A 26,704-nucleotide genomic window follows, 5' to 3' on the forward strand; every position below is an offset into this window, starting at 1 on the left:
ACTGGGAAATTCAACTTTCCACTATGTCGACTATCGATGTTGACAAGGAGACGCAATTTCCACGTCAGAGGCGAAGTCGTTCGAGTTAATGGTTTTATAGAGAAACGGCCAGTTTCATAATCGAATTGGAAGCATTTGGATCAAAACAGTGCGTGGTTCTGGGAATACGGATCGAACGAGAGCAGGGCGCGCTTTATCGCATTTCGAAACTGTCGGACTTACATGCAGTGATATCAAGGTGTAGGTATCTGGTCGACGTGCAGCCATGGACTGACACACCGCCTCCGTTAAAAACGGAGGTACCGTCGACGTTACCGTGCCCTCCTCGTCTCTTGTATTTCTTCGGCCGCGTCGATCTTTCTCTGAAGCAGCACCGGACTCGACTTATCCTGCTCTTGCGGTGGACGACCGACTTGCGCACGTTTTATTGCCCGAACTCGATTGCACCAGATATAATGGCGAGGAAGAATCCAAGAAAACGAGCTTGGACGATCGTGAAAGCTTGGAAATTCGAACGAGGAAGCTTGCCAAAAATGCAGCAACGGTAGAGTAAAAAGTGATTTTGACAGATCGATTAAGATGATTGTTGATAGTTATGCAGTGACCGATTATTGTTTATGCAGAGACCGATTGCGAGTCGACGTTGAACAGTTCTCGGGGTTATTATTGAGCCGATAACGAGGTTCTCTTTCGAGAGGAAGATCGCAGTCGTACTTGCCGTTGATGACAGAGAGGTTCCTTCAAACGTGTCCTCAAGAGACGACCCAGCCTCACCATTCGACCGACTTCGAGAAGGAGCTTCTCCCGATTGCCCAGGATGTCCCTTATCTCGGCCTTGGCTCGAGCCTCGGCTGCCAGATCCTCTGGTCTCAGAGATCGACGCAGCGACGCCACCGTCTCGATTAGGTCGTGCAGCTTCAAACAATGCTTTAAGAAATATCGGAAAAATTATAGTAGATGGTTCAGAAATTTCTGTTTTATTAATTCCGGTGAAACTGTGTGGAAAGATCATTTTAAATTTGAAATTTAAGTCTAAAAATTTAAAACTTTGAAACTCTGAAGCTTTGAACCTTTGAAAATTCGGGAATTAAAAAATTAGAAATCCGAGAATAACGAGGTATTATTAAATTGCCAAATGACGGTCACCGTGCGTACATCTTCGACACTTCTATGGAAAACAGCGCACACTCTCAGTCTGGTTAATTGTTCTTGGCCAACGGATCGAAGTTGTTTCCAGGCCTGTCTCAGCCTTGAGAACAGAATCGCGTTACTTTCCAGAGGTAGCCTGCAGGATAGCCTCAGTACTCGAGCGCCGTTCACTAATTGACAACCATAGTCGTATGTGCCCTGAGAATTTAAACGTGAGACTAATATATTCGAAAATAGTTACGCCACTTCATTCTATGCTTGAACTATTCTAATCTCTTAATTTAACTTTCTTTCGTGATCGCCAATTAGTTAGACTTTCTATGCAATTAAAATAATTTCTTGAATATTTTGTACCACACCTTTGCAGTTTCTTGAAATGATTGATGTTCTTCCTTTTGCGACTGTATCTCGATCGCGTTGCAACCAATCTCCATGTGATTTTTTAGCAAAACGTCGTACAAATCGTTCAACCATTTTACAGCCTACAAATTTACTTGTATAAGCGACAGATATTATGAATTAGAAATATTTTATTAGAACAATGAGCTAAAATCATCATAGTCACCTGTTCAGCGTCACTTTCGTAAGTGTATGTTAACGCGATCTGTTTTAACGATAATTTCTGCAATTCAACACTATCGTTGAAGATATTTTTCCTGGCATTCGTCGCATCTAAAATGTCTCTGACGTTTACTATGTCTTCCCCATAGTCAACATGCACGTCTCGACCAAGAGCGTCTTTCACAGGCATCGACAAGATATCAGACAATTTTTCACCTTCCTTTACCAATTCGCATTCCAAAGTTTCTACAATAAACATCAATTACAAACACTTCAGTTGATGTATCACTATCGCAGAAATTATTTACCCAAAAGTGCTTGACTATGTTCCAGTTTTAAGAGATTAGCTCCAGCGAGAGAAAAATCGTGAGTTCTATTGCCCATTACTAATTTATCGAATACCTCGCTCGTTTTATCGAAATACTGGAAATGAGAGGAGAGAAAGATAACCAAACATGCATGTGTGAATTCTGCTGCTCGTAGCCAATGATAATACCTCGGAAACTAGCCTGAAAAATCTTTGAGAAGTGATTAACACGTTACGTCGCCTCTCCAGTCTGTTTGCGAAGCTTCTGCACACGAAGTCCATGAAGTCTCTCTGGGATTTTAAGTCTTCGGATAAACGAGTGCTTGGTAAACTGTCGATCTTGTGCAGCAATTCCGCGTATCGTCCATATGTTTCCTAAAAATCGACTCATAAATATTTCGTATAATATCCTCCCATTTATAACAAAATAATAAAATATTTTATCGTTGACAACTTTGTATATTTCACACGGTAGTTAATATTTTCTTTTATATTTTCCGAATCGTCTGACATACCCTGCACTCTAATTCGAGTTCTTCGTGTCGTCTACGAAGGTCTTCCGAAGAGGAGACGTCGAAGCCAACCTGGCAACAGGAGTTTAACATGGCGTCAGCGGGTCCAAGGATCCAGTCTGTAACACGCGACACACCCTTCTCGAGATCACCGATTACCCTAGCCGTGTCCAAGTTTCTTTCCATTTCTGACCAGGAGTTTTCGATGTCCAACTAAAAATACAGCAGAATGCTGTTGCTTTTTCTTCCCAACATTCTTTGTTTCTTTCTCTTCTTGTTTTGGAGAACAGATACTAAAACGGATACCTGTTTTAATTCGATAGAGTCGATCAGCTCGTGAATTCTTTTTGCTGTGTCCATAGTGTCTTTCGAAGACTCTCTGCTCATGGTGCCGACTAAATTTCTACCTAAAATCATTAATCAAATGATATAGAATTAAAATGAACGAAATATAAAGTACGTATGCCTTCCTCTTAACTTGTGCACATTTTATGAAGGAATACAGTATTTTTTCATTAACCAAGAGTAAAAATTACATCTTAATTTACATTGAAATTATATTATTTCTGTTATTGTAAGTCATTTTAATATAAAAATAGCTATAATTTGAAAACAGTATACCAAATCGTTATATCTGCATCATTTCAACCCCTACCAAACCAAAACATATTCTTCAAGACTCCCATCAAGACTCCCATAATCTCTACATATGAAAAGAACTAAAAAATTGAAGTAAAAATTAATAAAACCTCGTTCCAATACATCTATTAATCCAATCAAAGCCTATTCAACCATCCATTCATTTCGGATGATGACTAAAAACGCGAGTGAGATTTTATACGACTAACGGAATGAGCGCAAGAACAGCGTAATGCAACAATGTAATATAACTAACAGTAAATCAATTTTTCCACGTTCCAACATGAAACGCCATTACACAGAATCTTCCCGGAGCTTCGAAAACGCGTATCCCATAGAAAAGTTCTACGCCATAGCGGTATATCTTGCGCGAAAAAGGCGAAGACGGCGGGAAAAAGTAAAATTAAGTAAAATAAAAAGTATAATAAAATATAACAAGAAATAAAAGACAGGAGCGTCGCATTGTCAGCGTTTTTACACCCTCGCGCGTTCCCGCGAGCACGCGACTATCGGCTCGCTGCCTAAAAAAACCGTCCCTGCTCGACATCCGGTTAAGCCGGTTTTTCAATTTTTCCGGACAATCTGCCCATATCCGAGTGTCGATCCTCGTGTATAACCGGTCGCTTGATTGTACCACGGACCAGGAAATAGACATTCGAGCGATCGATAACGATGACACGAGAAAACGAGCCGCCTGTGACAGATACTCGACGAAAAACACGAGATTTCTTGGTTTATGGCGGAACAATGGTTATGCGGGTTTGCGATTTAACGGAACTCGTGATCATCGGAAGGATAATTTAACGATAGTAGATTCTATAATAACGGCGACAGATTTTCCTCTTAAGGGTCGTTTATTTTATATCCTCTATCATTCTGATTTTACAGTCATCGATCTCGATCCTGGTATAACTTGGATTGTCTTTAACAACTACTACTTCGAACCGTGTAAATTGAGTATACGTAAAAATATGTAAGATGGATAGATGGTATAATTACTTTTCTGTTTGGATGAAAGTCGATATTGATTTTTCTAGAATTAATCAAAGGTAAAGAAAATTCATTTTAATGGCTTTATTCCTGTTTTACAGTATTGCCTGTATGATAATTCGAAGTAAGGTGTTTTTCGAAGAAATAAAAGTGTGATCGAAACTAGAAAATATCGGAGAATGGTCTAGATTTGTTCTATTTTTGGTCGCATAATTAATTGTTATAAATTATCTATAGACTCGCATTCACCTGACTGAAGAATATGTCGCGCATGAGATATCAGCTCGCTGCTCATCCCCCAGTAGGATTCCAAGTCGTCATCCGATTCTGACATTCGAAATCCATCCAAGCTGATCAGTCTTTGGTGCAGGTCGGTCATCTTCGTAATGAGACCGGATGCATCTTTCGTATAATCTTCTACTTTCTGCGAAATTAGTACAATCGATGTAGGAAAGAAACACACAAATAAAAGAAGAATTAAAATTGGTGAAAGTTGCAGGTATACTATCTCTTTAAGGAACTGTCGAGGCACAATTCTATCTTAATAACAGCGGTGCTTATGTCTGAAGTAAAACGAATGATACTTTATTTCCGTATGACCTATTTTACATAAATAAATATTTACATATGATCTCTGTACGCAGATAGCAATGCAAAGAATGTGACAGTCTAGGCTCTCTAAACGAAGCGATCGCAACAAATTTGACATAAAATACGCGATGATAGAAAACCCGAAGCCATGACGAACTCTCTAAACGTTTTCGCATCCACCCATGCAGAACGTCGTGATTTATAACATAATTCTCCGTTTAATAAAATTCGACTGCTTAATAAATATCATGTCCCGCGTTACTGCCTCGATATTATTACTACTGATATTACCCGTGCTGCTATGACGTTATCCTATTTACAACGTGCAGTAGCACTTGACATGTCCACATAAAACGCAAAGGGAACAAATAGTCCGTCAAGAGGCACTAGATCTCGCGTAGAAAGTCAAGTCTTCTTGTTATTTTTCCCGGTTTAATACGACTAAAACCTTTGATTAGAGCGTAAATCGTAGAGCAGAGAAAATTACCACGCGTTTCTGGATCCAATCCGCGTGATCGTACGGTTTGTTGCCACCCAGCTCGTACGGCAGCTGAGCAAAGTCAACGTGAAGCTGCAGCCTCGTCAGGGTGAGGTACGTCGGCTGAAACAACAACGGGGCAGCGAATTAATTCACGTCACGGAGCCTTTAGAGGCCTGCAATTAACTCGTCGTTCTCGCGGTTTTTCACAAGGCAACGATTTTGACAGGCACGCGTGGATATTTCACGCGATAACCGAGCGGAACATGTGCTTCGAGTGACTGAGCCTCTTCTCGCGGAGTGATTAAATGGCAGGCAACAGTTCGAGCAAAACTAGTTTGTCTGGTCTGGACTGATCGCAGAAAAATTCTAAATTATATAACCTTTGAGTAAAATTAGATACATGTTCCATTTCGCTGTACTTTCTGAGTCTGCTGCACCGTGAGGGTGAGTTGAAAAGCTCACTGCGCAGTCGACAACGAGCGTAATTTATTTTCATGTGATCGGCCCGACTATCGCTGGAGTCTGTTAATATTACGATTAATGGCTTTTCTGGAAATTTCCGAAGTTGTACCGTAAGCTGTGTTGCTTAGTCAGGGTAATTTCCAGTTTATACGTGTTCAGCAGCTTTGATGACTTACAGTCACTAGTATGAAAAAGTTCATCAGTTTTCTTATTCACTGTAGAGATTTGAAAGATATATTCTTGTAAATTGCCAATTTTACGCATTCAAATATCAGAAATATTCTAAAAATTTACAGTTGGTTTGAATTAATTTAATGTTCTTCAATCTATTGATAAAATTCATCGGCTTGGTCATTGCCCAAGTGGATTGCTGTCTATTGGATTAATTCCCCATTTGTCACAGGGATTTGAATAGGAACTATGAAAAGTGGTATAAAAACAGATACTTCCTCACATCCTGATTACTACTCGAAATTCTTAATTTTACACATTCGATAAGTCGAATCGAATGTATTTAAAGTTTCTCTGATCGTATATAAATTACCAACCTCTCCCTCTTTATGAGATTTTGTACAACTGTCCACCCTCTTGTCCCAAAACCCATCTGGCCGCACGACGATGACAGAAGCTGCAGAGGCACCCAGAAGTACCGTAGACAGCCTAATGCAAGACCTAGCCACACGCCATGCACCTTTTCTCGCATCCACTATCAAGACCAACCCATTCTTCTTTGTCTCCTCGCTAACCATGAAACACACGTTATTCCGTAACTCACCTCTACCCAACTAAACACCATCAACGCAATCGCTATATCTCCAGCAAACTACTACGATTACCTAAAAATCGACAAGAAATAAGCTATCAGAGCTTCCAGCCTGGGCTTGGTGGTCGGCTGAAGTTCGGACGGAACATTAACCACTGTCAAAGGTCTTCCTTCGCGATCACGACCCCCTGGAATGTACGCGAGCTTCGATTCGAGGGCTTCCAAGATATCCACTGCCTCCAGGTTCCTCGTGGGCATGGCTGAACGTTGAATACTACTTCATCCCACGGACTTTACGCTAAAATTAATTTCCATCCACCCGGGGATCCTTGGTACACGATTCGGACGTCAGACACGCAATTTCCAGGGCATAGGAACTAACTACGAGGATTCTCGTAATTTATGGAAAGTGGAGCGTCGAGTCACGAACGTTCTTGTCGAATGATCGGCGGAATTGTGTTACGCGCGATCAGGTTCGTCGACTGTGTAAAAACTGATCCGTGGTGGTTTGCATACCGCGGCACGTTCACCGTGATAGAAACACGAGCGTGGTTCACCTCGCGTGTCGGGAAGTTTTGCTTCCACGCGGGATTAATAGCGCGTTTCGAGCAGGGCGCCTCGAGTAATTTGCATGCTGAAAGAAGCATAGACCACGGTGAAAGTTGACCGTTCCAGACGTCGTCTTGCGTCGCGCAGTCCCTCCAAAACCTTGACCAACAAATCCTCCTGTGCTCTACTCCCTTGTTCGAACAGTCGTCCGAGGAATCTTCAATTAAAACTTGCCTTATCGGATAAATGATCTATACCGGGAACACGGTGGAACATTCGTCGTAAAATTGCCCCAACTCCAAGTTCACTCGCGCGAATAGATTCATTAAACTGCCGCTTATCGGAGTGAAACAACGAAGGTTTAACTCTTAGCGATTTCGAAACCGGCCACGAACCACCTTACGAAACTACGATCACAATCGCGGGTATCTACTACAACTTAAGTCCGAGTCCTTCGTACGAACACGGGTCCACAATTGTCACGAAACATTCAATGCAATACTTTGACTGAAAATCTCGCTTCCCTAGTCGAATCGTCCACGCGAAAGATCCAAGGATCACGAATTCTTCCTTTCCATGTCATCCACTGGTACCTTCGCATCCTCCTGTCATAACGCAGGTATTCCCGATACTTGCTGGGCAACAAATCCAACACTCAACGTATCGAAATCCAAGAAATTGGCCAGGTCTGCCGGTCACAAAATGGCACCATCCTCGAACGTCGTCGGAACATCGTCTCGAAAGGTGGCAGGGTCGCAGGATAGACTCACGATCTTGTCTATCGGACGGTTAGCGGGAAGCACTGGCGAAGAAAGGCGTTAGCAGCTGTTGCACGAGCCCTCGTGTTCCAGCTGCAGGTGCACGTGGTCGAAACGGTTGTCCCGCGGCTGAACCGGAGGCGGAAATGCGCGGAGCGTAACGCGGTCGGCTCGGTGGCTGTGAAATGAAAAACTGTCGCGCGCTTTCACGTGCACACACGTGTAGTCACGTGTGCACGTATACCTGGTGGCGGATGGCCGCTAAGAGAGACGCGGAGAGCGGAGCTGCAGCTGCGACGGAGGCTGCAGGGAAACCGAAAGCCATCTCGCTGCTCCATTCAGGTACAACGGTACTCTGGCACCGATTAACCGTCTTCCCCTTCTCCTTTCTCTTCCTCGTGCTCTTCCGTCTCCTTTTCCCGCCTTCACGACCTCTTTCTCCGACACCGCGTCCTCTTTTGTATTCCCGCGAGAACGTGCCGCGAAAATGCTGCACAGAGGAGAAAAAATGGCTAATGCCTCGCCAGTTGCGCGTACGGGCACGAGAGCGGGTTTTAAATTAGCTTCTCTTCGCGAATTTCTCTGATGGCTCTCATGGAGAGTCGTGTTTCGCTTGATTCTCTATACGTTTGTCTCAGTTTTCTATTTCTTTCTTTTTATTCGATGAATTACCATTTTCTAAGTGATCCTTATGATGATTCTGTTTGGTTGAAGATGACATGAGAGATGATTTGTGAAATAGATATAGTTTCTGGCGGATAGGAGGGTTGTTCTTTTCACTTTGCTGAGAACTTCGATAAAGTTCCTAGTATCCTCGAGGATGTTCGGAAAATTTTCCACTGCTGAAGGACGATGTGAAAGTAATTTTTCGAGGTTGCTATAATTTTCAGTGGACACGTAGTCCTTCTTAATTTTCATCGGGTGCCATTTTTAGTCGTCACTCTTTTTCTTATTTTAGAACGTACTTTCAAGTATGCGTTGTATTTGAATTTTATATACATATGTTGCCCTTTCAAGAATTTTGAAGCGTATAATTATCTCGAAGGTCACGCTCGAACAGAATGCGCGAGCAGAAATTTGTTACAATGTATTTAGTATGAAAAGAGAGACATTCTTCTTCTCTACATTGTGGAGTGGTAAATTTGTTACTCTCGAGAGTAATTCTATCGTTGCATTGTCAAACAGACATATATCCTTGGTTTTTGAGCGTCGTCCTTTGTCATGAACATAGTCGCTGTTGAGAATGATCGATGTCTTTAAGTGAAATTCGTTTGTTTTTGGAAGAGTCCTTGAAACCCTTATAGTACAGTAAATTTTAAATTATTACCAGCCTTTCTTACAGATTAAAACGAAAACTAACATTTTCTAAAAATATCTCCTGTCTTCTTTTCTAGAAAACTAGAAAGAGCAAAACTTGACAAAAGATCTGTACCATTTATCTGGAAAAAAGAACAGTTCGCAAGCGATGAAATTATCCGCGACCAAGTGACGATATGTATCTCACAGCCGTGACGAGGAATATTTCTCTGCGGCTTGATTTATGGGTGCAATTGACCTCTTCGCCTAGAGCCTCTTGTAAAATATTTCGACTTCGAGAGACAATCGCGAATGTCTTCGACTCATTGTGCACTCGGTGAAACTTGACAAAGAAGAAAGGCGATCAACGATTTACCATTTCCCACCTACTTTTACAATTACGCTGATCTATTAATTACACGTATGAACCTTTCTATCCGCAACAATGATTATTCCAAGCAAAGTATTATTTATTTAAAAACGGAAAAAAGGGAGAAGAGAAAATATGATTAGCTACCATTAAAAAAGTAACATATAATCCGATATCCCGAATTTTATTAATTCGCAAATTAGGTATACGGAAACATAAATCTTTAAATAATATATGAATTTTGTAACGGCCACTGAAAAAAATCTAGATCTTTTTATACCATCTTCGTTAACCTGTACAAGATACCGCATGATTCCACCTTGAGGCATGCAAGATGACCACGAAGGACGATCGAAACGTATTCCCATGTCCACTACGAAACCTCAAATTCTTTCGTCATTCGTGTATCTCGATACCCAAGTGTGTCGTAAGGTATCGAGATCCCAGTACCTCGTGCACACGTAAACCTTGATCTTGCTTCTCTCCATCAAACATCTAGGAACTCTCTAACAAAAATTAATCATTAACACAAAACGACCATAAATCAATCTCTATATTAACATTTCACGACGTTATATTGCAGGAATACGATTTAAGATGAATTTTCGAGGAATAGCAATTTCATTTTATATCGTGAAGTAATCGAAAAAATTCGAGAAGAACAGGCATAACTCGTAGTGTCGGATTTTTAGAGACTTAACTAAAAGTAGAAGCGGAAGAGAACCGGAGACTCTGGTCGTCTATGCTGCTAGCAATTTGATCTGTGATTCGAAGCTGTTCAGCAATTAATGCATAATGCAAAAGCATTTTATTTCCTCGGTGGCACGCGCGAGCGCCAAGGTCGGTGACCGGCGTTGACCAAACAGCGTGAAAAGCAAGGTGTGCCTTCGTAAATATAAGCATATGATACATTCCAGTGGGAGTATCGGAGAAAACGAGAAACAAAGGCAAAGATCGACTCGTCCGGAGGGGGCTCAGCAGCTCAAGAATATCGGACAGTGACGTCACGAACGCGTTCACCTCTTTACGTCACCGGAAATTCAAGTTCGCGAACGCTGGCTCGATCGTTGGTACTCGGAAAAAATTCGGCTGCAACGCAAATAATCCTCCAAAAAAATGCATCGAATTTCTACCACTTATATTCTATATTTTCTTAATTGACAAAAATGAAATTTCAAAAACGCAGCGTCGATGTATAAATGTTACAGCTATCCGATAATCTTGTCAAATCGTAGATAATTAAAAACTCGTGATTCTGTGTATCTTTGTAGAAAGTCAAATCTGTAATGCACGTTTCACGCCACGGATATTCACCGAGAATAAAATGGTTCAAAATGGTTCAAAATGAAGTTCGAAAGATCGTACGTAAATTAATAAAATTATATTTCCTCAAACTTCAAAATACGAAACGCATTTCTAAATATCATTACGAGATTGGCATCGAAACCATTCGACGCTTGAATTTCTCCTATCGAACTAATCATCAGGATCGGTTCCTCTTAACTCCCGCGTGCCCAGGAGGTGTCAGCAACGTCCGGTGTCTGTCCGCCGGGCAAAGAGGTTACGTAATGAGGCAACGATCGAAACTCGAGATTTGAAGGATCGCGGGTAGAAAATCAGCGATGAAGAAACGCGTTGAACGTGTCGTCGGATTCCGAGGGATTCGGAAGCGCGGCAGTGCGCAAGAGAAAGAAAGTGTCAGTAGGTGGAGGGACGAAGATAGTCTGAAGAGGAAGCCCGAAGAGGCTGGCGTCGCCACGGTCGTCGGCCACGAAGAGGTCCGGCAGTGCTGCACCGAGCCTCGCGCTATATCGAGCCGAACACGCTCTTTCTCTCTCTTTCTCTGCTCTCTCTTTCTCCTTCGACTTCGGTTCAGCCATCGTCGAAGACAGTTCGGGAGACACCGCGAGGCTTTCCCCTCTTTCCTCGACCGATCGCCGCGGACCCGCTGCGATTGATGAGGATCTTTCGACGCTCGGTGGTCCAGGAACCGTGGAAAAGCTGGCCAGGAACGGAGTGATCGTCGGGCCAGGCTCGACGTGGAAGAGGAAGAGGAGGTTCGATCATGGGTAACGCCACCACGAAGAGCCACTACTCCAAGAGCCTGCCTGTCGCTGCCACCAGGAGACCACGTTGGGAGGGATCAGGTAGACACTGCTTCTAAATGCGTTAGCGTTGCTTCTTCCGTGTTGTCTGATGCTGTCTCTATCCGTCCGAGGGACGTTCTCGAGGGATGACGAGGGATCGACGCGTCATCGAGCATAAGACAACCGATCGCCATCTTGATCGGGACCAGATGTACTATGAAGTTCGAAGTCTCGCGTCAGGAGTTCTGGCAAACGTCGTTCGTTTTTAATTCCTCGACGTTTGGCTTCGAACGCTTCGCTGTGTGACAGGTTTTCTTCCTTTTTTCCTTTTGAGTACAGTGAAGGAGGGTTTATAGAGGTTTTGAACGTGATTGTGGGGTGCGTCCGGTGACACGAAGTTTCCGGTAACGGTGTCGCGAGAGTGACGATGCTGCGCGTGCTTTGGTCTGTCCCACGATTGGCTTGCTTCGATAGTGGGATGATAGCTAAAATTAGGCTGCTTCTGCCGACAGATCTGTCAAGCCCGCGCATCGTTCGAGTGATCGGTAATGGACGTGGAATTAGGGTAATTAGCAAGTTCATTGGGTCAGTGGGATCGTCGATTTTCTAGATCATGTCGTTGGGAAGGTTAGACATGTTGATCGAAATTCAATTCGCGAATGGCACTGGAATAATATCGTTCGGAGTTTTCCATGATAGTCAATGAGAAATCGAATCTCTGTCAGTGGAAGCTCCTATGAAGGTTTATCCGAGGATCGTGTATTTATTTACTATCAAATCAACCGGTAATCCAAAATTAACTCGTACGCGTTGGGCACGTTTATTTTAATAGCCAATGGTGGGTCGGTTACAGGATGGTTGTACGAAGTGAAAATACGATATATCTGATGAAAAATATTCTTGCCTACTTCTGTATCGTGTATTTCGATCTATCGGTAGAGATCTATGAAATTTTGTTATCAATTAAGACCTTCTTGATCTTCAAAAAAATTAAGAAATTCCGAAGAAGTCAATTTCGTTTTTAAGATAGAGGATATAATCGCCTATTTATTACTAAAAATATGCGCAATGTATAATTTACCCTTTCAAATAATGTCTTTTTCTTTGAATATATGTTCGATTGGTAATTAATTGGCACAAGTTTCGATGGACATATAATTGATCCAAAAACGACAGGCATGTTGTAAAAGAGCAACGAAGACGCGCCAGTGTCTGATATCGACTCAGAGTATCGCATAGTTGTTCCTACCCTGAGGACAGCAAGGCAGAGGCCCTAGGATTGCCAAACAGTTTCAAATTTTATTTTGGGAGCGCCACCTGCGGACCTGTGTTAGAGAACGTATGTTCTACGCATATGTGAGCATCGTTCTGGCACGTGCGAGCTTTCTGTGAACTTATTAACCAGAGATCCCTTTTATATACCATCAGCCGAGCTAATGACACCGTCTCTCTAAAATACAACGTAGCACTTATTGTCTTATGCGCTTAACGATGATCAGAAGTGAAACCAGAGTAACGCAAAACGTTACTAGAAGCCTAATCTAATGCTCAAAATGGCGAATTCAATATACAGACGTGCTAAAACAACATCGTATTGCGTTTTATACTATTGCTCTTCTACTTGATTCTTCGTCCACTTGAAAACCGTAGAGCTGATACAGAAACGAATTTAAACGATATTTTTAAACATTCGTCAAGCAACATTCACATTTGTTTAAATTCTTCATAAATCCTGAGACTTTATGATAAAGGAAATTTAAATTAGAATATTAAATTCATTCTAGCAATTAAGACGGGCATTAAATGTCCCTAACAACACACCAATTGTGCCAAAATAATCGGGCAGACTGTTTAAAAATAAAAGTCATTTTAATATATATATATATAAAATATCGTCGAACTATGTTACTAAACGTAGTTTGTACTAAATGTATTCTTCAAATAAATTATGAAAAATAAAAGACTTAACTGCGAATAAATTATAAAAAATACAAAATTAAACTACAAATAAATAAAGCGAAGAGGAGGAAATTCAATTCGTAATAAATTACAAAAAATAAAGGAAACAAATGCAACATTAAAATTCGCCATTTCAGGACTTCCGGCACCACCAGGAAAGCCAATTTTAATACCAGGAGCGGACGAATCACAACCGGATGTGGTGGCCATTCGTTGGGAGAGGTCACCGAGTAACGGTGGCTCGGCCATCGTCGGCTACCTGGTGGAACATCGAAGACTCGGCTCTCAGCATTGGGTACGCAGCACGACAGGGCTTTGCACCTTTCCGGAACTGACCTTGAGCGGCCTCGAACCAGGATGGCGCTACCAATTCAGGGTCAGGGCTCAGAACGCGGTTGGTTTGTCTCGACCCAGCGACATCTCGGACCCTCTGACAGTTACCTTGCAGAGATCCGCTGCATCCGCGCCCTATTTTGACCTTGAGGTCAAGGATACAACTGTGCTCGAAAATGAACAGGTAATTCAATTAATGAAATCAATCCTAATTCAATCACACTCTGTCTCCCGTTCAAGAGAAGTCTAGGATATTTATCATCTACTTCTTCTTCTCTATAGTCGATTGGTATAATAATATAAATTTTATATGAAAGGAATTAATTTAAAAAGAAATTTTGTTCGTTTTCATACTTAGGCTGAATTTGTGGTACGATTTACCGGGTCACCGTTGCCAAAAATCGGATGGTTCAAGGATGGTTTCGAGATCTTCAGTAGTAGGCGAACAAGAATCATTACTGATAGTGGCAAAAGTGTCCTTTTGATTCATCAAACGGCACTCAACGATGAGGGTGAAATAAAGTGCACTGCCACCAACAGAGCTGGCCATGCTAGTAGCAAAGCGAGACTGATCTTGGAAGGTTTACAGATTAATAAATTAAACTTTTGTTTCGTTTGTTAAAAATTTCATTAATATTTAGAGTAAAGTTCGAAATGAAATTATATTTTTGATGACGTTTTGTAAAACCAGCTCCACCAAAGATACGACTGCCACGTCTATACGAAGATGGCCTCCTTTTCGAACAAGACGAAACGATCAGATTGAAGGTGTCATTAGCTGGAAGACCTCCGCCTTCGGTAATTTGGTACCATGACGGTGAAGTGGTTTCGAATGACGAGAGGCATGTGTTCGAGACGATGGACGGTGAATCCATTCTAAAAATCCCTGATGCCAAACGAATCGACAGAGGAGAATATACTGTTAAGGCGATAAATAAACTTGGGGAAGACACGTCGTCGTTTCTGGTCACTGTGACAGGTTATTATCATACATAAATATAAATATATTGCACACCTGTCTTTATTTTTATTTTATGCTAAATTTTATCTGTTTATTTATTCGTTTGTTATTTACAGATCGACCTGCTGCACCTGGAAAAGCAACAGTTACGATGACGTTAGGCAGATCAGTGACACTGTCATGGGACGAACCAGAAGACGATGGTGGTTGCAAAATTGGCACATACGTCGTGGAGTATTATAGAGTTAGTGATGAACATTACATTGGAATTGTCTACTTTGTATCGTACTTTTGTTTCATTGATAATTCCTTCATTCTCGAAATTGTTTCGCAGGTTGGCTGGGACGTATGGCTGAAAGCAATCACAAGCAGACAGACCAAAGCAACGTTGTCCGAGTTAATCGAAGGATCCGAGTATAAATTTCGAGTGAAAGCAGAAAATCCTTATGGCATGAGCGAGCCTAGCGAGGAGAGCGACGTAATCTTCATTCCAGATTTAAAAAGAGGGTATATTCATCTAATAATTAAACAATTAAGAACAAACGTAAAATTCATTACAAATATAACATGCAAATTTTAACAAGAAACAAGCAACTTTGACGAAAATAGAATGGCTACACGATTCTAAAATACAAATATTATGATTCTCTGGAATATTTAGCATAATGACACCCTCGTTGAGCGGAAAGTCACAGAGTCACAGAGAAATTAGATCACGAGAGAAACGAGAAGTGAGTTTCGCAGTACCTAGTCAAAGAACCAGGAGTCTGACAAGAGAAGAAGCTCGAAACCGAAATGAAGACGATGATGTACCTTTTGGACCAGCTAGTCGATCGGTGTCAGCACAAAGACTAGGAGGAAGACCGTCCAGAGCCGACAGCAGGGTAACATTTGCTTTGGACACAATGGACAAGTCTGAGCCACCTATTCCACCGGCTAGATCGAAGGATCATTCCACTTCAAAGTTTGAGAGTCAGGTTGGGAATCACGTAGATCGTTCGAGTGTCAACGTAAATGTACCAAGCAGCGAGGTGAGTAGAATCATCAAACATTAATAAATATTAAAATATTTAAAGTAAAATAAAGGAATAAAGTTTCTTTTATACTTGAAACAGAACTTAAATCAAAATAAAGAGGCTCCAGCAATGCCAGTATCATTCACCACTGTGACGATAACGCCACCAGTGGTAGAAGAATCCAATAAACGTTCAGCGTTCAGGGAATCACGATCGCGATCGGTTTCCATGACCAGAGAACGCAGCATGTCACCGTTGTCGATGCCGAAGATCCAAGAACAGTTCGAAGAAGAAACTTCCCCGAATTATTCTCGTCTTCGTCCTTCGATAAGCTTGAACCTGAACAAGCAACAGGCGATCATCGACGAATCTGAACCGCAATTAGTTAAAAGTCACTCGTTGGATAATAAGCCAGGATCGCCAAACACACCAAGAGAAGACGACGACACCGCTCTGCATGGAAGTTCGGAGTTTATGTTAGTTTTATACCCCGAGGATGAAGACAGGAAACTAGGAGATGCTGATGATAGACAAAAGGGTCTAGGTAAGGCTGTCAAAAATCGCATGAATCTTCTCTACCTCCATAGCTCATATGTTTTTATATATATCAAAGGTTTTGAAATAAAATATAGTCATTAAACTTTAAAATCCACAGAAAGTAGACATGCAGAAGGTGAAGATATGGAGGACCTAATTCCACCGCCTATGTCCTTTTCTCTACCTGAATTATTCAGCGTAGAACATCAAGTGGTAGAAACCCTCAGAGAGGCGGTCAGTTCTACAGAACTACTCCACGAACGAGCCATGGAACGTTTCTATCGTGCAGTAGCAGCCGAAGAAGCTACAGAAGTTGCTAAAAGGAAAACCCAAGTCGAGAGAAGAACCGGAGAATTGGCATCGATGGTTGACAATAAACTAGACGCTGAAACAGAAGACGACACCTTCGACAGCCAAAAATCTTCCTTCAAACGACGGCTATCCAACCCTACCATCACTTCTCAGAATCTAATCAGCTGGCAATCGAAGAAAAATCGCAGGAGACTCAGCGAGGGTCAGGCAGAGCCGACGAAGACACCTGTAAAGTTACTAAGCTCAACTTTATTGCCTGACGTCGAGGCAAGGTCCGATCCCAACATACCCAGCGACTCGGAGACACCGATAGTCCACCAGTGGGAACTGGACAAGCCAGAAGACCCGACTACGCCACTGCGCAGGTGGCACGACACCAACGTGCCATTGGTCGAAAAGAATCAGCCAGAAGAATCGATACCCTGGCAACCTATCGCCAATGAAGAGGCTCCACGCAACGAAGATGTATACCAAGACACTCAACTGACCTCAAAAGCAGTGATCAAGGAAGATGTAGCAGAAGACGAAGAAGAAGAAAGTATCGAAACCTCCGAAGAGTCATCAGAAGAGCTTAGCAGCGCCGACAGTGAAGACTTGAAGCTTCTGAAGACGAGAATCCTTGCCAGGCAGGTATTGGAGGAAGAAGACACCTATCATCCAAGAGGAAGACCTATTCCGCACGTCGAACCAGAACCACCACCAGTTCCTCCTCACAGAGTACCTATTTTGGACGTTTCTTCGGCGACACTCAATCGAGCAGTCGTTCCTGTATCACCAACTACCGTAGTTCCCAAATCGATACTGAAGAAGCCCAAAGAAGAACCGATTCCAGTCAATAGCTTCGGCAGACCTATTCCACCCGAGAAACCAATCAGAAAAACAATACCTCCGAATGTCCATCCGGTACACAGAAACGAGGATGAAGCGAATACAGGACCACCAGTTACTCCAGAACCTATCAAAGTACCAGTTATGTCAGAATCTGACACGGATAGCGTATTATCGGCCGGAGAAGCTGCAAAGAATCGCAGAATTCAGGCGAAGATGAGAACAGCGACACCGGAAGAAGAAATAGACGAGGAAGATATCGAAGCACGAATGGCTGTCGTGAATCACTATACCGAAATTGTTAGAGAACACTCTAGTCGTTTCAGTTATAGACCTTCAGAAGAGAGGAAACTTGGAGACGGTATTGCTAGTTCTAGAAGATCGTCGGTTTCAGAGGACCAAGAAATAAGTAGTCAAATAAGAGATCGTTTAGAAGGTACAGTCTCTACGAAACCGAACGAGAGACGAGACGTCAGAGAGATTCAGCCAGTTCAACAGGCGAAAGCAAAGAAGAAAACCGAAGTAGATAAACAAGAGAAACAACAAGTTAAGAGAGGTGCTGGTTCTCGAGGAACGACTCCGGCGCGAGACACGAAGCCAGTAAAGGAAAAACGAACGAGTCGACCATCATCGAGGAACCAGTCTCCAGCATCAAGGTCGAGGAACGTGTCGGTCGAAAGAGGAGTCTCCTCCAGGTCCTCGTCGAAAACCAGAGTTCGAGCACCATCCCAAGACAGGAGACCACCATCGAGAACAGGCTCAGAGGAGCAGAGATTCGTTCGAGAGAAGTCGGTTGAAGAGGGTCCGCGACGATCGAGGAGGACTCCTTCCAAAACGCGTTCCAGATCAAGCTCTAGGGACCGGAACAGACCGGAGACACCGGTAGAACTGAAGATGGAACGTCTGCAGAAGGCTCTAGAGAGTAAAAAGTATCGACCGTCTAGACGTGGATCTGTTCCACGAAGGGATTATCCCGAGAAAGCCTGGCGAGAGAGTCGATTGAACGAAAAACAACTGGCCATAGAGGCTAAACAAAATGTCAGGTCTACGATGGGATACGTCACTGACCTAACTCTATTAATGGCGGCAGTCTACATCTACCTGTTCAAGAAAGAGATCATGGCAATTCCCTTCATCGCATTACTGCTGTATAGAAGGATCCAATATGAAATCAAAGATAGAGTCTCCGAAGGCTGGTGGTGGAAAAGGAAGCAATGACAAAATTTGCGATAGGAATGTTCTATACACTCTAACTAATTGTAAGACGGTATTTCTGAATTCGAATATGGTTGTAAAAGAACACACACTCATTGCAAAAGAAAATTGTCACACACGCGGAAGAACAAGACGACCAAAGAGAGATTCTCGATCTTCGGCATTGGAAATCGCCACGGAGAAGCGAACGTAGACCAAATGATGATGATTATTCAAAGAACAAATTCCTGACCTTCGATGCTGAGGCATTGCAGCGTGCCGATTCTCGACCTTTAGGGTTGTAGACTCCGAGATGCATCGTGGCAATCTGTCAAGTGCAACGATCCATCGATTGATAGCGGTTGCACGGGAAGCCAATTGTTGTATTTCATTGAGGAATTACACCAAACGAGTACCAAAGATGATAGTATATGTTTTAAGAGAGTATATTTAACGACAACGGCATACTATTATAAATTATTATTATTATTACTATTATTATTACCGATACTATTATTTATTCCTATTTATTATGGATATTCTTACTCGCAATAAATATGTACATAACTGTTGAATTTAAAATCGATTCTTTCCTTTCATCTAATTGTCTTCTTAATAAAATGAAATATTATAAATTAATGTCGCGTTAATAGTCACATCACGCATGCAAAAAACGTCGAGGGAGATTAATAAATTTCCCCGAAATATGAGCAACAATTAAAAACTTCGATCTCTAGCCAAGAAGAGTGCGTACACTCTCTAAGCTTGACGTCCTATCCCAGCAGAAAGCTCCTCATCGAATCATGACCACGACAATTACGTTGCTGCTGGCCAAGAATCTGCCGTTCCTTATTTAAGTCTGACGCTCCACTTAGCACAAAAGCAAGCCTAAAATCATAACCACGATAACGGAACTACACGTATCTATTATTCGCACCGAAACCCAACCTTGCTCAAACTTCTCGCCAAATTGCCAAAAAGAAATTCTAAAATTCCTCGTCATCTCGTTGCAACGATGTAACCTGTCAATCACTGTTCTCTTTCCGTTAGTCAAACATCTCGCATCAACATTGTATCTCATCATTAACCCACCTAATCCCAATACCAACTTGGAAAACGTCAATCATTCTCCTCGTAGTTCAAGCATGTTCTACGACCATCTACTTCGAATATGCCGAAAGGATATCTCGTGAACTCGATTGACATAAAAATTCTCGTCATCCCAATTCCACAGCTACGACGTTACAGGAAGCCATCGGACTCGAGCTTTCTCTGGCGGATCATCTGAAACGAGAAGCAAAATGACGAAGAGGACTGCGAAGAGAGAGAAAGAAAGGTTTAGAAGTACCGAGAGTTCAAGAATTTAATCAGAAATAAAAAACAGCGATGCATCAAACTACATTACAGATCAATAGTAAAGCAAACGACGAGCAACTTCGAATTCAAGAAAAGGACACTTGGTCGTGATCAAGCGGTCTTCCAAAATTCCTGTCATCCCAATTCCACACCCACGTCGTTGCAGGAAGCCATTGGACGCGCACTTTCCCGGCAGATCATCCAAAACGAGAAGCAAAACGACGAAAAGGAGCACGAAGTCGGAGAGAGCAAGAGAGAGAGTAGGAAAGGTGTAGAAGCACCGAGAGACCAAGAAGTTATTCGAAGATAAAAAACAGCGATGCGCCGGGTTACATCAGGGATAGATAGCGGGCCAAAGAAAGTGGGAGGGACGGGAGGGACGTGCCGATGGAAAGGGGAGAAAGGAAGAAAGAGAGGCGTAGGGGCCGAACGCGACACACGGCGCATGTGCGCGTTTCGTTAAAACGACGAAGCCGAGAGTGGCGTGTCGAGACGATTTTAGACCGGAGCAGGGCCTCCTGCCGTCAGATTTCGTGGCGCAGGGTGTGCTGTGCCACGGGTCAGCAGAGTGAAGAAGAGGTCGCCGGAGGGAGGAACGGAAGCTTTGGCGGTCGAGGCGCCGGAGGCCGCGACCGGAAGGACGTGCAGGTTGCCTCTTGGTCGGATCGAACGCGACAGGCTGCGTGCTCTCTTCGCGAGTGATGTCAATGCGAGGAGGAATCGGTTTTCGTATCGTCTGACGAGATGACCTTAACAGGTAAGAGCTCTGCGGTTAGAGTCTCGTCTCGCCTCGTTTCGTCTCGTCTCGTCTCGTTTCGTCGTTACGTTTCTTCTCGAAGATCGAAAATTCGAGCCTACGACGCAGACCGAGTGTGGAAAAACGTGTGGAAATGGGATTTAAGGTTGTCGAAGGTTTGCCAGGTTTCTCAAACGGGATAGAAAACCCTGGATGTGTTGAAGCATCAACAGCGACGCGAGGAACTTCCGTTTCTTCTTTGTGAGAACGTGCATCCTCTTCGATCGATGACGTCTAGTGACGAAACTTGTTTAGATCACTGGTCGTTGAATCTTTCTTCGCTGCCAGGTGGAGGTCCCTCGTCCATGTAACCGTGTTTAACGTCGTTACAGGCAGTTTCGCGATCGTCGTTACATAAAAATCTGCAAAGCGGCCGGTGGTCTCAGCAGAAGCTGACGGCAGGCGGGATTTACGCCGTAAACTCCTGAGACCGGTAATAACACGCGGTTTATGAGAAAAGAATCTGCGTTAAAAATAAGAGTAAAAACGAGCTTTAATCGCGGACTCGGAATGACGAAAGGAGATATAGCTGAGAAAAGAAATAACGTAGCGAGTGTCGGGTCCGGGAAACGGAACCGAGTGTCCGTGTTCGTTGTAGATGCGGCCATGTTTATTTTTTAACGTATTTATTTACCCGTAATACCGGTTTCGACAGAGAATACACGCGCGTCCAAGATTCCCGTCCGATCGAAGCCCGCGAAATTTACTACGTCTATCGAAATAAATTCGGCGTGGTAACGTTCGCGGATTGCTTGCAGATTTTATTTTCCCGAACGGTTTCCATCTTGGCCATTGCTTTCTCCGCTCAGGTATCTATATTTATGCCCGCGGTTTTCGCACACTGCCGTTTCTGTAGCCATTTTGGAGGACCACGTGAGCGCCGAAATACCAGGTAGCGTCCGCGAATAATAAATTTTCGCCTACGATCATACTCGCGACTCGTTGCTCTTGATTGGAACACGACTAACTTCGACGTTGTCACGCGTTCAAAGCGTATTTTCATAGTCGTATTAGTAATGACCCATTTTATTATGCAATTCCTTGCAGATCACACGACGAAAGCCAAGGGACCGCCGCGATGGCTGGAGCCGGACCAGGTCCTTCCGGTCCAGGGTCGCGTTGGTGAGGACATCGTCTTCGAACCGAAATTACGGTGGTCCGACGTTTTCGACGAGCTACGATTCGAATTGTAAGTCTTCGTCGTTTCCATCGATCTCTTTGCAACGATTTTTTCCATCTCAACCTTATAACTTAGACATTCTAATTATAAGGTTCCTCTAACCTTGTAACGATTTCGGTAGTTTAGTAATAACCGAGCGTCTTTGCTTCGTTATGATCGTCGCGAATATCGTTATACGATCTGTCCGATAATATCATCGAAAATGTTATACTCGATTTCTACTCGTTCGTTCATTTAATTTATTTATTTCTCGTTTTTTAGCGAATTTCCACTTACCGTTTCGTTCGCACGCAAGTATGATGACAATTATATAAGGAGGATAATTATAGCGTGGAAATGGAAATCGAAGAGATCGGTGTTGAGATCGAAAGTCCGAAACACGGACGGAGGCGGAAGTGGTGACGACTCGAAAGTTCACGACCTCCGACATTGTTTCTAGTACAATGATCGAGCACTGTCGTTTACGCGTTATCGTTCATTCTCGACTATTGGCCCTAATTTCGGGTGGAAACCTTGAAACGTGCCAAGGATCAAACGCAGTTTATTTCGAGCTGTCGCGCACTTAATTTTCGTAGAGGACCAAATTACACCGCCGTCTCGTGTAATTTCGTTATGCGACTTTTTGCATATAATGCTCGCGGTAAAATTTCCAATGCCAGGGACGTGACCAATCGTAAATCGTTCTTCGACGATCTTCCCTATGAAATCGGGAAGATTAATATATTCTTCCTAACTATTGGAACTATTACCGTAAACTTGGTAAAGCTCGTTTAAGTAGAAAAATCGCTAATTGCGTAGCACGAAGTTTAGGAACGTCGTATATATAACTGAGTACATATATGACTCGCTATCATATTATAGTAAAGTAATCGTGTTGTCACTGACAATCAATGCGACGGCACTCAGTGAAAGCATGAACGTTGTTAAATCTCGAAAATTCAGGGTAGTTTTCATAGCGATCGCTAAAGATTGGTAGCGTAACAAGTCGTCTAGGAAGGTGAAAGATTTGGTGCATAACCATTGAACGCTTATTTCGGGAACGCAAAACGTGACCTCATCTAGCCTCGTGGTTTAAATAAGACAAGAGGGGTGACGGATCGATGGTAGTAATTGTTGTCTTTTTCAGACGATTCATCTTCTGAGTCACTTCACCTGTGCTCACCGACCTCTTCCCTCGAGTACATCTGTTGAGACATTTCGTCGAAGAAAAGTTACGACGTACGATTACCGTTCATGTACAATGTCGAAATAATGTAACTTAAAATAATCGTACCTCGTAAAATCCATCGTCTAGTGCTACAACCTTGTCAAGATCGTCGGAATTCTTCCACTAAATCGTGACTTCGAGGGGAAACTTTGTCCACGATGCGGGATAATTTTCATCTTGTAAAAGATAAAAGGGTAAAATTCGAGTTGTTACGGGATGCGACAGAAAGAATGTACACATAACCATCTCGAAAACGAGCCAAAGAAATCCACTCTCCGACTCTTATACTTGTACTTCTCTGTAACGTAATTTAGAAAATGACGGAACGGAACAGAACAATTCTCAACACATGTACTCGGCGATCTTGCTACAAAAACAAGAAGATAAATTACAGTTAACTCTCGTGCAACGAATTTATGCAATTTTAACCACATCTCTGAACTCTAGTGCTGATCGCGTGGTCCTATAGTTGTCACGATTTATCCGTGGTTAACCAGTAACATAATTACTAAACAAAAACACGAAAAATATATTACAATGTTAAATTCACCTTGCACGTCACGCAGGACTGTTTATCGCCTTGTGGAAAGTAATTGCAGCAATTTTTTCGTCACATTATAGGGGTGTCCATAGTGTATCTATATCTTCCAAACGAATTTTATCTATTTTCCCAAATCATTTCGAGGTCCAATATCGCTTTTCTTCTCTTACAATATCAAAATATCAAAATACCAATACATATACCGCCAAATAGCAGCAAAGAACCAAAACAATGACATTTACTTGGATCATCAGTTATTGTTTCGAAATTTAATATCTTTCTTCTGTTCTTTCGATATTAAAATGCCACCAGAAACATATCCATACAGCAATACAGTGAGGAAGAAACGAAGCAATGACGTCTACTTGAATGATCGATCATTTTGGGATCTAATATCGATCTTCTGTTTATCCAATGTCGAAATATCAACAAAAGCATAGGATGGATCGAAACAGAGGCAAGGAAGCAAAGCAATGACATCTATTCGGACGATCAATCCGATGATCGTCACTTTCGTCGATCACTTGGCCGACAACCGTCTCTCTGACCATTCAGTCGCTACGTCACCCCGACGACGGAAGCGTTCTCTCGCTGGTTACGAAAATTCCGACACGCTTTGACGTTCTTCTCGCGCCCGTCTCTCGTTCCTGCCCCCTATGCAGGCTAAATTCGACCGAGCCCGAAATTTTCGCGAAAAGACGAACGTGGCGCTGCTCTTTAGGCGTTCATTTCGACTCTAGGATGCGGCACGCTTCTCGTTGCTTATAGTTTCCTTCGAACTATAGCGGAAGGTGGCGGATGTGGAGGTGGAAAATCGAGCGCGGACGATCCGGCGCTGGCATCTCGCTATCAGTCTTCCGAGGGAGCGTCGCGACGATCGACGAGCGGCCAAAAATCACCGCAGACCTCTCTCTCCCACTCACGTTCTTCAAATTCGTTTCACCAACACACGCATCGACCGCTAATTAGAACGGAGAGGTCTAAAGAAACTACCAGCATCGACACGGCTGACTGATCGCTCGACGATCGGACGCTACTCCCCCTCTGAGAGAGTTCGAACAACCTCGAGTACCTTTTCCCCTAATTTTCAATTTTCTCTATTTTTCTTCAATCAAACTTCGAATAACGTTCGCGCGAATGAGTTTCGGTGCTATCGGACCAGAGACACGAGGAGTAATCGGTTCGTAAACGTAGAAGAATCAAGTGATAACGTTACGATTGGCTGGACCAAGTGATAAGGATCGAGTTGCAGTTAGAGTGGATCATCGGAAGCGACCGATAGGATGACGATCGGTATCGTCGCTGTACCGATAGTCGAAGTGCAGTCATCGAACAGACGTGTCAGGGTCGCGAGGCACGAAAGGACGCTTCTCAGGTTTATTTTTGCACCCCTGTCACCGTGTGTCGTACCACCGATATCGCTCGACGATAAATAACGCGACGGCCATATGCCAACGCGTGACGGGACAACTGATTCTCCGATCGAATAAGTATCGATCACGATAAGAATCAATGCGAGGAGTAAGCGAACGGAGGACTCGAAAGGATCGATGCATCGACTTGGATTCCATCCGCCTCTTCGTCCCTTGTTCGAACCCCTTGGCCGGTATGGGACTTTCGCGACTCCTATGGGACGCTTGGTTCGACGAACTCGCGAGTGATCGGTGGTGACTGTTGTCTCGCAAGAGTGCTGGTCCTCGATTCCTGAAGGATAAAGTGTCGATCGAGTTGGTGACATGGGGAGCGACTGCTGCAAGTGCGCCAACGGCAACAAACCTGCCATTACGGGCTCCTTCAGGGATCGCCCTGGATACCGGTACGATCTTCAGTTTTCAAACAAGAAAACAAGGTTGCATGTCCGCTAATATTAACGGAAGCTGGTGTGATGTAATCAGGTTGTTCAGCAGTCTATGATTATTGAAAAATGATAGTGGAATTGTGACTGAATGTCACGAGAAGAAAGAATTTTACTTGCGTAGCATAGTTTGAAGAAAATTGACGATTGTAATATTTTATGATCATTCCGGGAATCACTACGATATTTATTTTGTAAGAAATTTAAGTTGCACGTGTATTTTTAAAGTATCATATATATCGTAGATGTTGGGGTATATTTTTGCGCGGCAGACAGCTTGGAACAGACAGTGCATTGCGCGCCGAGTTCAATTTGTCAAACCTGGCGAATGACTTAAATACAAATCAAGTTTTCATTATGTTCTACAATATTCTATTCTTATAAACATCGGTATAGTCAGAAGACTCGACGTTCTTCGAATATTCTCCTGAATAATTAGTTGGACGAAATAATCGTATTCGCAGGACACGTCGTGCACCATTGAATTTCGCTCACTCGCGGCGCGAAATTCATACGCGTCGATGGTCTAATGGTATCTAAATAAAAATCAGTTACACGCTTCCAACGTATTTCGGGCAAACAAATGATCTAGAGCGCCTCAAACTCTTGGCATTGCTCTACTGCCCTATTTTCGTCGCCTTTTTGCTTGAACGCGCGAGCACGCCGACGAGGACCTGTCATTCGATGGCCACTGGATCGCGGGAAACGCGCGTATTGATCGAATTTTTCGGAGGCCATGCACGGTGTTCGGATCACTGAGATATCTCGTAACGATCTAGAAATACCGCGGAGCAAAAGATCAGTGGTGCAACCGCGTTCAATTCATTGGGAACCAGACTTTCCCGCTTCTTCTCCCTCTTGAACTCTTCTTTCCTTACTCTCGTTTCCATTTTACCATCCCTATAGATTTGTCAGTCTTACCGGATCGAAGATATTCCGGGAGAACAATGGCTGATATATCATCGTTAATGATACGGAAACAATGACGTGACCATTTCATTCAGTTACAAAATTATCCGACTTCGTAAAGGGAAGATGCACGCTAGTGACATTCGAGTTATTTTTATAATTGCCCTCGAAGATTCATGGTTGACGTTGTAATAGATTTTAAAAG

At 43.0% G+C, this 26,704-nt stretch overlaps 3 protein-coding genes across 3 annotated transcripts in view; 1 reads left to right on the forward strand and 2 right to left on the reverse strand.

Annotated features, from left to right (window-relative positions):
- The window catches only part of LOC108547113 (titin), a 37,695-nt gene extending 37,267 nt beyond the window's left edge, over window positions 1-428 (reverse strand). Inside the window, exon 1 of the mRNA XM_017899500.1 lies at window positions 223-428. The gene's annotated coding sequence lies outside the window, so the exon portion shown is untranslated. The remainder of the gene's footprint in view (window positions 1-222) is intronic.
- A 205-nt stretch (window positions 429-633) lies between these two features.
- LOC108547143 (SEC14 domain and spectrin repeat-containing protein 1-B) lies at window positions 634-6,713 on the reverse strand. Its single transcript, XM_017899533.1, has 12 exons — window positions 6,529-6,713; window positions 6,241-6,433; window positions 5,237-5,350; window positions 4,408-4,582; window positions 2,836-2,936; window positions 2,533-2,742; window positions 2,207-2,392; window positions 2,019-2,133; window positions 1,715-1,956; window positions 1,509-1,631; window positions 1,156-1,347; window positions 634-927 (listed from the first exon to the last, which is right to left on the reverse strand). The coding sequence occupies exons 1-12, from the start codon at window positions 6,711-6,713 to the stop codon at window positions 664-666; spliced, it is 2,100 nt and encodes a 699-aa protein (XP_017755022.1). The 3' UTR covers window positions 634-663.
- A 4,515-nt stretch (window positions 6,714-11,228) lies between these two features.
- LOC108547126 (titin homolog) overlaps window positions 11,229-26,704 on the forward strand; it is an 85,714-nt gene continuing 70,238 nt past the window's right edge. Inside the window, 10 exon segments of the mRNA XM_017899512.1 lie at window positions 11,229-11,575; window positions 13,612-13,991; window positions 14,166-14,388; window positions 14,499-14,786; window positions 14,885-15,012; window positions 15,103-15,275; window positions 15,430-15,799; window positions 15,884-16,328; window positions 16,440-18,653; window positions 21,870-21,996. Of these exon segments, the coding sequence (XP_017755001.1) occupies window positions 11,494-11,575; window positions 13,612-13,991; window positions 14,166-14,388; window positions 14,499-14,786; window positions 14,885-15,012; window positions 15,103-15,275; window positions 15,430-15,799; window positions 15,884-16,328; window positions 16,440-18,653; window positions 21,870-21,996 (4,430 nt within the window). The 5' untranslated portion in view covers window positions 11,229-11,493.

This window comes from Eufriesea mexicana, unplaced genomic scaffold, assembly GCF_001483705.2.
Source record: "Eufriesea mexicana isolate 0111107269 unplaced genomic scaffold, ASM148370v2 scaffold944, whole genome shotgun sequence".
Classification (NCBI taxonomy): domain Eukaryota; kingdom Metazoa; phylum Arthropoda; class Insecta; order Hymenoptera; family Apidae; genus Eufriesea; species Eufriesea mexicana.

Excerpts from the sequence above, each read along its gene's own strand:
- LOC108547143 (XM_017899533.1), bottom strand. The coding sequence starts at position 6,713 with ATGCCCACGAGGAACCTGGAGGCAGTGGATATCTTGGAAGCCCTCGAA. Across the intron at positions 2,743-2,835 it reads ACTCTATCGAATTAAAACAG|TTGGACATCGAAAACTCCTG; the intron begins GTATCCGTTTTA and ends CTGTATTTTTAG. Across the intron at positions 928-1,155 it reads TCCATAGAAGTGTCGAAGAT|CATTGTTTGAAGCTGCACGA; the intron begins GTACGCACGGTG and ends TATTTCTTAAAG.